At 60.2% G+C, this 12,935-nt stretch overlaps 1 protein-coding gene across 2 annotated transcripts in view; it reads right to left on the reverse strand.

Moving 5' to 3' along the window:
* The window catches only part of LOC111154868 (TNF receptor superfamily member 1B), a 33,708-nt gene that overhangs the window by 9,558 nt on the left and 11,215 nt on the right, over positions 1-12,935 (reverse strand). For both annotated transcript variants that reach the window (XM_022514803.1, XM_022514802.1), the window contains exons 2-8: positions 5,943-6,042; positions 4,102-4,230; positions 3,220-3,369; positions 2,606-2,699; positions 1,924-2,162; positions 1,325-1,402; positions 689-723 (exon numbers count right to left, since the gene is read on the reverse strand). In XM_022514803.1, the coding sequence (XP_022370511.1) occupies positions 689-723; positions 1,325-1,402; positions 1,924-2,162; positions 2,606-2,699; positions 3,220-3,369; positions 4,102-4,230; positions 5,943-6,042 (825 nt within the window). The remainder of the gene's footprint in view (positions 1-688; positions 724-1,324; positions 1,403-1,923; positions 2,163-2,605; positions 2,700-3,219; positions 3,370-4,101; positions 4,231-5,942; positions 6,043-12,935) is intronic.

Here is a 12,935-nt window from a genome sequence, read left to right on the forward strand (position 1 = left end):
ACTCTCTGGGATGCGAAAAAAACAAATCCCCTTTGCTTTAAGTCACTTGCAACTGAATGTCATCCTGAGGAGAACCCGATGAGCTACCATGCCAGTGTTCTAGCAAAATCCTCACAGACCTCACTTTAGAAAAAAAGATCCAAGGCAAGCTGCTTTGGTCGGAGCAGAGCGCAGGACGCAGGGCCCCAACCCCAACCCTCAACCCCGGAGACGACCCCCTCCCAGGCCCAGTCTCGAAGTCCAGGGCACCCCCGCACGGCTCATGAAGGAGATGTCTGTGAGGCCTCAGGGAGACGCTGACAGCTGCTGCCCCCAAGGGAGCTGCACAGCCCTCGCATGGGGCTGAGCAGACACTGTCCCCTTCCAAAGGGGAGGAGACAAACGTCATGAGTAATTTCACATCTGCCCAGCATCACAACAGGGGTCCGCGACCAGGTGCGTGACAACGACAGCAATGACCTCCTGCTCTCTGATGGGGTGCTTCACATGCACACTCTCGTTTAGCCCAGGACAGGCTGCCTAACCCCCAAGGACATACTAGCTAGCCTTTCCTCGGTCCCTCAGGGCTGCACACCACCTCACACCAGACCGACCGGCCAACCTTCAGAACTCACGACTTCCCGTAGGAACAACACGGCCCACCAGGAGGGAGACCAGGGGAGGAGGGGAGATACAGAGGGACACTTACCACTTTGGCTTCTCCTTGTAGGCAGAAGGGCCTCTCTGTAAAGAAGAGAGAGGGGACAAGTCAGGGAGAGCGGCTTCCTCAGGCCACACCTGCTCTAACGAGGAGGGCAGCATGGGGCCCAAGTGGAACCATTCAGAGTAGGCCCAGCCCCGGGCAGCAGCAATCACCCACCAGACAAGGTACACAGAAGCCCCCGTCCCAGCTCCCCAGCTGACCCAACCCTGTCCCATTCCCCTCCACTACACCCAACTGTTCTCCAGCGTCCCCCTCTTTGCTCACACACCATGCCCTCTCCTTAGCGTGCCTTCTTTGTCCTGCACACATCTTCCCACGGAAATCTGACCCAGCCCCGATGCCACCTACTCCAGAAGACCGGGGGAGATCCCCCAGGACTTCCAGACAAGAATCCCAGACTGCTATCCCCTTGCATTGCCCAGATGGCATCCTGCCTCCTAGTAGGTAAGTGAGTGGCAAAGCCTTCTGCCCGCCCCTGGGCTCCCACGGGACCAGGACTGCCGTGTCCAGGTGTGTTTGACCCACACGGCTGCGCCCGGTGCTGGACTCACGGGAGGAGCCCCAGGAAAGCTTCCGGAGCAAATGGATGAACATATGAAAGAGGAAGGCATGAAAACCTACTCTTTTTCTGGGTCACGATGACACAGTTCACCAGCCCTATCATCAGCAGACCCACGGCTGTCACGCCTACGATCAGTCCTAGAAAGAAAAAGAGAAGCTTGAGGCGGCTGCTGAAAGCAAACTCAAACGCACCAGGGCCCAGGCAGCCAAGTCCCTGACTGAAGATGTCTGGGATGCCACAGCGGGGTAAGCCCAAGCCGGGGTCTCTCAAATTCCATTACAAGACCAACAAGCCAATAACTTCATACCAAACGAAACGTGTCTATTGGCCGCATCGAGCACCCGGGGCACCACTTTGAGATCCGTGGCCTGCTGGAGTCCTAACCCCAGAAGGGAAACCTGTGAGGTGACCTGGCCCAGCCCACCAGCTAATGAGTTCATCAGAAACGGCAACCAGGAGACCATCTCCCCTTGCAGATAAAACGCTGACACCCCCCCGACCCCCACCAGCTGTCCTCAGTGACAGCACCAGGTCCTGGCAGAAGACAGGTCTCACCAGCACCCACCTCCCGGGACAGAGGACAGGGTCCAGCCTGCAGAGGGCACTCAGTAAGACTCTGAGATAGTAGAGCAGCTGAACAAGCCCTCCTGGGACTTACCAATTGGAAGAGAGATGTCGCCTGTGCTGAGCCCTTCGGTGGGGGGGCTCGGAACCATCGGCAACAGAACGGAGGTGCTAGGAGCCGAGCTGGGCCCTGGAGTTGGCTCCGTGCGCTGGGATCGCGTGGGCCCTGGCTGGGACGTGGAGGCCGGGGGTGTGGCCATTCCCAGGCTGGGGGGCACGGAGGTGCATACTGCGTCCATGCTGGCATTGCCCGGGATGGCCACCGAGCTACAGCTGGGGGAGGAGGAGGTTTGCTTAGGCGACAACAGAGGCCAGAAGGGCTCAGCGTGGCTGGGCCCGTTCACGGGAGACAGACCAGCAGGCAAGGAGTCCCAGCAGCCAGGATCCAGGAGAGAGTACTGCTGCCACCCCGCCCCCTCAGAACCGCCCCTTTCTGTCCCCCGCCCCCAGGCTGCCCCATGCCCCCCACCCCGTGCTGACTTCCAAGCCAAGGCTGCTATACACCTGCTGGCTGAGCTAGGACCCGTCCACCAGCCCACTATGGGTGGAGCCATCCCAGATGAGAATAAGGCTCCCCAGTGCTTCGACCGCAAGCAGTGAATTGGGGGGGTGCGTATTCCAGGACCCACGCCTGGGCTGCTCTCTGCGCTAGACCACACGGTTCCCCCAGGGCCACCCTCTCAGCTCCTGCAGAACCCCGCGACTCAGCCACTCACATCTGGTGGGGCCTGCAAGTGTCCGTGGATGATGTCGTGTTGGAGAAGGTCCCGGGGGCACAGGGAGTGCACACCACGTCTGAAGTGTCAGTTCCTTCAGGGAAAGATCAGAACCCGTCACTAACCCAGACTCTCAGTAGAACGAGTGGGCCTTGCAACGGCGCCCTGGGAGAAGTCTGAGGGGCCTACGGACCCCGGTCTGCACCTCGGTCTGCACCTCTGCCCCTTGAAACACACACGTGAGCATGTGCGTGCGCGCGCGCACACACACACACACACACACACACACACAGCTGGGAAGTTTGTTCTTTAACCAATTCTAGTGACGTCCTGGTCTCCAGGATCATGTGGGTTCATCTTCTGGGGCACCGCCTGGTTTTCCAGGAACTCTCGACTTAATCTGATCCCTCTCTGGACCCCCCAAGGCTGAGCACACAGTAGGTCCCTGATCCTGCATGCTGGAGGAAAGAACGCGAGGGGGAGGGCTGGACAGCTGGCTGGGTAGCCAGCACCTGGCCACCACTGCCCATGATCCCGGGCGGGGCTGTCTCGCTGACACCCACGCGGGAGAGGCCCCCGGGGGACCCTGAGGACCGCTGGCCCTGCCCCCATACCTGGTGTGTCCACGCCGAAGCCCGGGCGGCACCGGCTCAAGGGCGCACACAGCCGGCACCCCTCCTGCCTCCGCAGTGTGCAGTACGAGCCCGGTCTGCAGGTGCAGATCCGGTTCTGCTCCCGGGTGCAGGCCTGGGTCTCCACTTGGTCTGCAAGAGCCAGAAGGCCACCCAGGGTCATCCCTGCCTCCACCGGCCCCGCCCACCACGTGCCCACTCCACCCACCACCACCCCCTCACGAGTCGGGCCCTGGAGAGCTCTGCTCCCCGACAGGCTGGCGCAGTGCCCCCCCCCCCCACCAACCCACAGCAGGGGCAGAAAGAACACCAGCTGTGCAGTCCCAAGGCCTGCGGTCTTTCTCCATCTCCGTCTCCATGAGCAAGTGCACCTGCTCTCCAGGGCATGGCTTCCTCAGCTCTAAAATGGGCACAGTTCTCTCCCTGCTACCCTCGGCCTCTCTGCCCATGGGGCTGTTGGACAGGACTGGGTGAGACAGAGGGTGAAAATGCCATGGGGGGGGGGGGTGCCTGGATGCCTCAGACAGTTAAGCGTCTGCCTACAGCTCAGATCGTGATCCCAGGGTCCTGGGATCAAGCCCCACATCAGGCTCCCTGCTCAGCAGGGAGTCTGCTTCTCCCTCTCCCTCTGTCTCTTCCCCCCGCTTGCTCTCTATCTCTCAAATAAATAAATCTTTAAAAAGAGAGAGAAAAAGAAAATGCCATTGGTGAACAGGGAAGGGCTGTACCCTTACAACCTCATGCTCTAGGGCACGAAGACAGCTGGCCTGGGGTAATCCTAGCCAGCGTTCAGCTGGAGGGGCTGGGCTGCACAGCGGCCAGGGGAAGGTTCCAGGGCTCGGCCCGCTCTCTGCGCCCACTCACCAGCGCTGCAGCGGGAGTCACAGCTCAAGCACTCGGGAACCCAGTTCCAGAGCTGGGTGTATGTGCTGTTCTCGCAGCGGGCACACACGGTATCTGAGGTATCGGTGCAGAACGATCGTACATGGAAGCCTGAGGAAGCAAGGGCCAGAGGTCAGTGGCTCATCCACCACCACCCCCCGCCCTGAGCCCCAGCATCCTGAAGCCTGGGTGGGGAGGCTCTTTGAAAGCGTTCCTGTCCTTCACTGACTCATCTCACATCTTGTGGGCCCCAGCTGTCCCTCCATGGCCAAAGCCCTGATGCTCATAAAATGCCTTTTCCTCTGCTCTTTCCAGATGGCTGGGATTCCACCATTGGAACTGTCTATTGCTAGTCAATCACACTTTAGTGAGAACTGGTTTGCTAGCTCCTTTCTTCTTTATCACTGGCTAAAATTCTCCACCTGTGGGTGTGAACTACAACGACTAGTGGGAATGCAGTCCCTGGTTTCCCATTGACAATGAGGGTATGGGTCTCTTGCGGGCCTGGACAGAAGGCATGCCAGGAGATGGGAGAACACCAAAGCAAAGCTTTAAGGAGTTTCTCTCTTGAGCTTGGAGTACTACCTTGCCACATTCACCATTGTGCTAATCCAGCAACTTCTTACCTTAACCCTGCCAGTTAACAGGAAAAGGAGTCACTTGTGAGGTCTCTTAAATTGTCCATGGGCAATGACAGGTACACATACACCTGCCCACACCTCAGGCTAACGGCTCAAGGGCCCTCCAATGGCTTCCTAGCTTCTGAATCTAAACTCTTACTGTGGCCCCTGCTAACTTACTGTCTCTGGGCCACACACTGGCCTCACTGTTCCTCAAGTTCCCCAAACAGGCTCCCACCTCAGGGCCTTTGCACTTGCTGCTTCTCCAACCTGGCAGGCTGTTCCCTGTGTATTTGTATGACCCACTCCCTCACCTCCTGCATGTCTCTGCCCAAGGGTTGGCTCTTCAGAAAGGCCCTCCCTGACCACTCTGTACCAAAAGGCATGTCCTCCTCCATCTGTCTCCATTGGCTTTACCCTGCCCTGTTTTTTTCACAGCATTCACTCTGGATAAGACCACACATCTATTTCCTCTGTTGGCTTCTCTGCCTGTGCCTCTATTAGATACAAAATCCATGAGTGTGAGGATTTTGTCTGCTCTGCTCTCTGCTGGACTCCCAACACTTAGAACAGTGCCTGGCACTTAGACGGTGCTTCATAAATGGTACAGGAATGCGGGTATCAGTGAACGAGTAGACAGATGACACGAGCAGTTGAGCTACTCAGCTCTCCCAGCTGGGGTCAGGCTTCAGGCCCACCATCTATGAAATGGGTAAGCTCGCATCGATTCAGTCAGATATGTACTGAGCACCCACTATGTGCCAGGCGCTGGGGATTCCGCGGAGAACAAGCCCACGGACCCTGTCCCAGGGGAGGACGCTGTGGAGGTGACAAAAGAGGAACCAAGCCATGACTGCTGGCTGAAGAGCTGCTGCTGTGGGGGATGCCCGGGGGCCCGTGGGAGCTTATGGGAGGGGCCGGATCCAACCAGGCAGTGTGGGCAATCTTCCTGGAGGAAGGTACATCTAAGCTGAGGTCTACAGGAAAAGCAGGAGTTCACCTGGGGAAAGGAGTTGGGAATTAGGCCAGGAAGAGGGAACAGAATGTGCCAAGGCCCTGAAGCAAGAGGCAGCAAGGGACCATCTCATGGCACTAAAAGGAATTCAGCTCAAACAGTCAGTTAGGACCCTACCCCGCTCCCTGCAAGGCCCCCGTCCCCAGGGCCCCAGGCGTCCAGGAGTCAGGGCCCCAGGCTGCCCTCACCCGGCGCACACTTGCTGCAGCACATCCGGGCCCTCTTGTTGAAGTACTCTCTGTGCCCGCAGTTGCTTCCAGGCTCTGGAGCATAGGGGAGCGATGGCACCTGGAGGGGGAAGGGAAGGACGGCCATCAGCACAGCCACCCCTGGATCCTGTCACCCCTAACACCACAGGATGGAGGTCCTGGGGCCTGCGAGCGTTTGGCCTTCTTCCTGTTGGGGCTCTCCTGATGTGGAGACGTCTCCCTTGGAGGGGAAGGTAAACAGGAGATTCCCCACCTTCTTTCCCTGCCTCTTCTCCCCGCCTCACAGTCACACATGCATGTCTGCTTGTGGGGGCACCGAGCCAGATGGCCGGAGAGTGGGGCTAGCTCTTCTGACACTCCAGGGGACAGGGGTGGGGCCGCAAGGCTGCCCAGAAGGCAACGGCTTCAGTCACAGAGGACCACAGTGCCTAGCACAAAGCGGCCCTCTGCCTAGGATGCCTCCTTCTCCCTCCTGCACCTGGGAATCACCCCCTTGGTGCTTCCAGCTGAGTGCGGCCTCCTCAGGGAAGCCCTCCCTGATTCCTCCAAGCTGTGGCAGGTTCCTCCCCACTCTGGGCTCTCTCTGAACACCGGATATGGCCCCTTCGGACAATCAGCTCATTATGCTGAAGTGGGGTGGGGGGTGCGTGTGCACACGTACATGCACGTGTACACACATACACGCATGCACCACAAACAACTGTGACGCAAGAGCAGAAACAACGGCCTCATCCCCTCTAGACCCCGACATGGGGCCCACACAGAGTCGGGCTCCGCAGATGAACGCTGGTCGATGACAGCAATGGCGACAGCGACCATGCCTTGAGCACTTACGAGAGCGCCAGGTGCTGACCCAAGCGCTCCAGGTGCTCTAGGCAGTGGATGCCACTGCATGCCCCTCGGGTCCCCTTGTAGCAGGAAGGCGTCCAGCACCCAGCCGCCCATGCTGCCCAGGAAGGGGCCCGGCCTCCCTGAGGGACCGACACTGTGTACAGTTCGTGCCCCACAGACACCCCCCCACCCCGGGAGTCATGCCTGCCAGAGCCTGTGCCGGGCCCTGCAGGGAGGGCGAGCGGGCTGGCAGGGACTGCCACACCCACCCTGACCACCCATGGCTTGGGGCCAATGGCTGGAAGTCTTGGGGCATGCGGAGATGACCCCCAGGGTGGGGGATCCCTGTGACACAGCAATCTGTGTCTCTTCCTGCCCGCACGCCTTGGCCCAAACGGCCTCCTCCACCCGGAACAGCTTCACGTTTCCTCGGACAAAATTCCGTGTATCTCTTCTGCCGGCAGCCCCCCTTGAAGGCTCCCCAGCCCACACCCCACCCTGAATCATCACTCAGACCCAGAATCCCAGCCTCCTCCTCCAGGGCTCCTGTCACCCAGGGCTATGCCCCCACTAGCTGGGTGTCCTCTGAGCCTGCGGGTTGGGCGTAGCTTGGTTATTACCCCGAAACCTGGCACATAGTAGGTGTTCAGGGCTCACTACCCTAAGCAGTGGGCTTCATTACAAGGTCATTCTGCAAGGGGTCCAATCCCGCCCCAGGCCACACTGGCCTGGCCCTGCGGCCCACCCTCCATCCCAGAGCCAGGGCCAAACCCCCTCCAGTGAGGCTGGGAAAGACACAGGGGGCTCGCAAGGGAAGTGGGAACCATTCTGCACAACACAGAGCCTAAAAATGTAACCTCCATTCCCACCGGGACTACAAGATTGCACGCCCGTGGCGCACACACACACACACACACACACAATCCCAGTCCTTCTTCCTTCCCCATTTGGTCCTAGAGCCGGCTGGACAAAAGGGGAAGGAAGCAAGGTCCCTTATCAGGGCTCCTCACGGTTTGGGGTGAGGCTCACTGTCAGAGTCTGAAACACCTGGGCCAACCATGTTCCTAATGACCTGCACCCCAACAGATGGGGCAGAAGCTCAGGGATTGGGCCCAGAAGCTGTTCCACTATAGGAAGAAAGGAAGAAAAAGAGCCTCCACCCCCAAGTGATTCTGATGCCTCACTGCTGAACACACCCGACACCCTGGCACCCAGGCATGGAGCGAGATGACCTGCAGGGGGCAGGGGGGGTACAGACAGGAGACCCAGAGACCAAAGGCCAGGGGAGCCCCTGAGCCCGAGAAATCATACCTTCTGCAGCCCCCTTTCTACACATGATTCAACCACACACCAACTGCAGCGGGGGGCCTGACTGTCCCCCGCAGCCCCCCAAGATGGGCTTCCCTGCAGGCTGCGGCTATGCGGCTTCCCGAAGGGAAGGGGCTGTGTCTCTCCCTCCAGCTGAGCACCTCAGAGGCAGCTGCCTGTCCCCAGAGAGCAGGGAGGGCTCTACCTCCTTCTCTTGCAGACCCCTTACAGGCCACCTGACCCATCACGCCGTGGGCTTCATCGCCACCGGACCCTGGGCAGTACCTAGGGAGGCCCCTCACTCGCGTGGGGCCGATAAATACTGGGCCGGTACAGCTCCAACGGGCAGAGAGAAACCCTCACCCTCAGAGCAGCTCCTGGGGTGCAGTCCTGGAAGGCCTGCCCTGGCCGGGGTGGGGAGAGGATTTCCTGTCAGGGTCCAAAAGGCCTGATGGGAAAGGGCCCTGCCCTGGCCAAGTCCATGTTCTCTATCCACCCACAGGCCAAGGGTTCCTGGACAAAGGCAGGCAGCAGGACCCCCACAGTCTGCCCCCCTCACACAGCCCCCCCAGGCCACTGCCCAGAGGTCTCCCCTCCAGGGCCTTTTCCAGTCACTATCTCATTATGAACGCCCTTCCCTATACTTCCTCCTGCTGCTCTGTGTGATCCCAGAGCCCAGGGGCCGGCAGTGGGCAGGGGGGGTCAGCCCTCCCTTGAGCAATCTCCAGGCTTGTTTATCCTCTCCGACAGGAGAAAAAAAACCACCAGCCACAGCCTTGTCATGGCTCAACAATGAGGAACAGAAAGCCCCTCTGCAGAGTGGGACAAAAGGTCACTCACTCCCTCTACTGTGGAGCTCCCCAGAGCAGAGGCCCTGCTGGCCCATGGCCCCAGGAGCCGGCCTCAGGCCACCTTCGGAGCCCCATGGGCCAGGGGTCTCCGGATGTCCCCAGAATGGGGCAAACGGGCTCTGGGGAACGCAGGGCTATGGAAGCTTCGGATCCTCTGGCTGCTGTTGGGGAGGCTCAGACCCACATATCACCCACCCACAGGGGAGCTCTGACTGACATTTTAAAATGAGGAAATAAGTTGGATAGAACCTAATTTACTCAGCAGTTTAGCAAACACAATCTTCCAAAATGCAAGGTTCCCAGGTGAAAATCTGAAAATCACTGATGACGCTTAACCACTCCTTTAACGGTGGAGGGGAGGGGCAATCCGTGACCCCGTGTGAGGACGGGGGACTGGAGAGAAGATGGATGGATGGGTGGATGGGAGAATGGACGGATGGGATAGTAAATAAGGGGCAGAAAGGAAACTAGATGAAAGGAAGGAGGGAGGTAGGGAGTTAGGGGAGGGAGGAGAGGGGTGGGGAAGGAGGGGAGGAGGGTGGAAGGGGAGGGAGCCCAGGGAGATGAGGGAGGGAGGGCCTATCTAACACACAGTGTTATGAGGCACCCCTGATTGTGTGGAATAGAGACGAAAAGAAGCAAAGCCACCTCCCTGGTCTCCCAAAAGTTCTAGGCCATTCCCAGGCCTAGCTGGTGGCAGGCTTACAGAGGACCATGCGCAAGGAGGCCATCAGGGCCCCCCTCGTCCACCCTCACATCAGGGTTGCAGCTGCCTTTCCTCTGCTCAACATGCCCCCCCCCGCCCGGACAGGGCGGACTGAGCACCTGCCATCTCCCAGGACCAACTGTACAAGGCGCCAGATGCATGGCCGCACGGGGTCTCCCCTCGGACCCTCCCAGCCGCCCAGAGGGGAAGTGCCTAGAGGGGAGGTGACAAGAGGTGAAGCACACCACTCCTTGCTCATCCTCTCCTGCCTCCCTTCCTATGGGGGGTCCCCAGATCATGTGGCCCAAGCTTCCCCTCCCCCTTGACACAGACTTGGGACCCCAGGAGCCCCCAAAACTCAGCACTCCCTCCCACCATGTGGCCTCCATCAGTCCTCCAGGCTCTCAGCTCTGGCCTTTGGAGGAGGCAGGAAAGCAACAGGATCTTCGTCAAGCACCTACTTTGTGCCAAGCACCTACTGTGCGCCAAGCACCCACTCCCTACCTCTGCCCCCAAAATGCTGGGGGCGCATGCCCATCTCACAGCGGACCGAGATCAAGTCATTTGTCTGAGGTCATCCAAGAAGGGTGGGGTGGACTTGGGGTGTGACTCTTGTACTGGTCCCACTGGAGAAGTCCTCATCCCCTCCTCAGGACAACTGAAGGCGCCAGCTCCTCATCCCCGGGTTACTGCAGCGCCCTTGGCCCCCGTTCATCTGCCTCCGTGCCGTGCGGGGACCAGGGCCCCAGCTCACAGGGGTGCGCAGTTTTTGTCTGTCACTCGGGCTCTCTTTCCTACACACCCCAGTGCGGGGGGACCCCTCTCGCCTCAGGCCACCATCCTCTGACCTCAGCCCTGACTTGATTTCCAAGGGGAACCCCCCACAACAGGAACCTCTGCAGCAGGCAGGGGCAGCGGCCACCTGACACCTGGCTCCTCCTAGAACTGCCTGTGTCACGGGGCTCCCGAGAGGATCCGTCCTTAGTCTCAGCTTTGCCAAGCGCTGGAAGGATGCATGGGAGCCCAGGAAAAGGAGGTCGGGGCCGAGAAGTGGGGGCAGGAAGGAGGTGTAGCCGCTGGGGGCCTGCAGGGGCCTCAGACACCACAGCAACCTCCCACTGAATGGTGGAGAAAGTCAGGGACAAAAGGGGAAACGTTCATTCATTCCACAGACGTAGGAGACGCCCTCGTTCCAGGAGCTGCATTACTGCAGTGACCCTATCCCAGTCTCCACCTCGCCTGGGCCAGAAGGCACGGGGAGGACGGGTGTGGTGTGTCACAGGCCCAGCCAGGAGGAGGCCAGGAGGAGGCCAGGCAGCTAGCCAGGGTGCGGGCGCAGGACACAAACACGGGCGCAGGACACAGACGCAGGCGCAGGACACAGACACGGGCGCAGGACACAGACACGGGCGCAGGACACAGACGCGGGCGCAGGACACAGACACGGGCGCAGGACACAGACACGGGGGCAGCGCCTCCTCCCAAGCTCACTCCGAGCCAAGCATCGTGCAGAGCTGGTTGCACGCCCCGCCGCCTCTCTCCAATCTCGTCCCAGCTCTGTGAGGTCAGCGCCGTTCGTACTCTGAAGTCACAGATGGAAACTCTGCCTCAGACGGTCTCCTGTCTCCAGCCCTGTTTCCTCCCTGGCATGAAACTGGTGTCTTCATCTCCTCCCCCTGCTCCCAGGGAGACTGGACTCCAACACCCCTGGGCCCATCCAGAGGTCCTCCCTGTCCTACTCAGGCACCCCGCCTTCGGAGGGCAGTAACTGGCTTCTCTGTGCCTCAGTTTCCTGATCTGGAAAATGGCGCTGTGGGCCTCCTCGGCGCTCTGAGCCCTTTCCAGCTCTGGCTTCTTAATGACGGGTGTCAGAAAGCTCAGGCCCCTCGGCAGACCTCAGAGGGCTGGGCGGGTGAGTGGGTGGCCTGCCCACGTGCGAGGTGGAAAGACTGAACGAGCCGGGAGGGAGTGCGGGGGTGGGAGGCCAGGCTGAAAGTGGGTGCTGCGAGGGGCTGGTAGGCCCCCACCTCCACCCCTCACTCCCTCCCCCAGGGTGAGGGCAGCCTGTGCAGGGGGCCTCGGGGAGGAGAGGAACCCAAGACACAGAACCTGGCATCACGGGAGGAGAGCTAGAGCGTCTGGGTGCACGTGCTGGTCCTGGGTGACTTGTGGGTGTCACTTACCGCCTCTGAGCCTCAACACTGTCACCTGTAAAATGGTGACACATGGGCTTGCCCTGCTTCCTCCAGGGGTTGTTGTAGGAACAAAGGCATGGTCTGATCATGGGTCCATCACCTGCTGCCCAGCTCCCAGGGGAACCCCCACCCGGCGGTGCTCTCAGGGTCTGCAAAGGCTGTGAGCTGTAGACCCCTGTCAGACAGAATGTTCGAACCGGGACCTTCTGCTTGGCTTCAGCTAAACATGGACAAGGCGAGGACAAGGTGGGCAGCAAGTTGCCGGGGACCCATGAGAAGTAGGATGGCTCATGTGGGCCTTGGGAAGGAGGTGGTTCCCTCCCACCTTGAGGTCAAGTGTGGGGAGACTGACCTGTGACCACTGGAGTTACAGGGCCGCCCACGGGCTAACCCCAGGCCTACTCTTCGAGGAGCTCAAGTCAGGAGACCGCAGAAGACCGGCTGCCATGACAGTGGGGTGGAGGCCTTGTTGGGGCGGGGGGTGAGGGGTATCCCACAGGCCAGAGGCGAGCTTCCTGGGGTAGTTGCCTCAGGCGGTCTCAAAGGGGCTTCGCTCCAGGGGAACACCTGCAGGGGTGACGAGACCCCAAGATGAAGAGCCTGGGTGAGCGGCCAAAACCCAGGGACACTGTGTCCAGGACAAGGGACAGTAATATGGCGGTGGGTTCCCGAAAGCAAGTGAGCCTCGGAGGCCTGCTGGGGCCAAAGCTATGGCCAGAGAGTCAACCTGAGGAGTCAGAAGTTCCTCTTTCTGCCCGTGTCCCCCTCCCCTCCTGACCTCCTCCCTCCCCACTCACTCCCTCCTGGAGGAGCCTCGGGGAGTTCAAGGTGGACACCGCACCGGGACCATAGGCCGGCAGAGGCGGGGCGGCCTCGAGAGCCTGACTCTGGAGTCTGAGTCAGCGCACTCCGGGGGAATTGGGCAACCCTGCCCCAGCTGACTTCCTGTCTTTCCCGCTCCTGGAGCACAGCCCTAGCCCTGTATGTGCCCCAAGGTGGCGGCCCTCCGTCCCTCCTCCTATTTATAAATAGACAGTGAGAGAGAGGAAGGCAAAGCAGGGCAGGCCCAGGGAAGGAGAAG

Source organism: Enhydra lutris, unplaced genomic scaffold, assembly GCF_002288905.1.
Source record: "Enhydra lutris kenyoni isolate GAN:26980312 unplaced genomic scaffold, ASM228890v2 scaffoldscaffold38, whole genome shotgun sequence".
Lineage (NCBI taxonomy): Eukaryota > Metazoa > Chordata > Mammalia > Carnivora > Mustelidae > Enhydra > Enhydra lutris.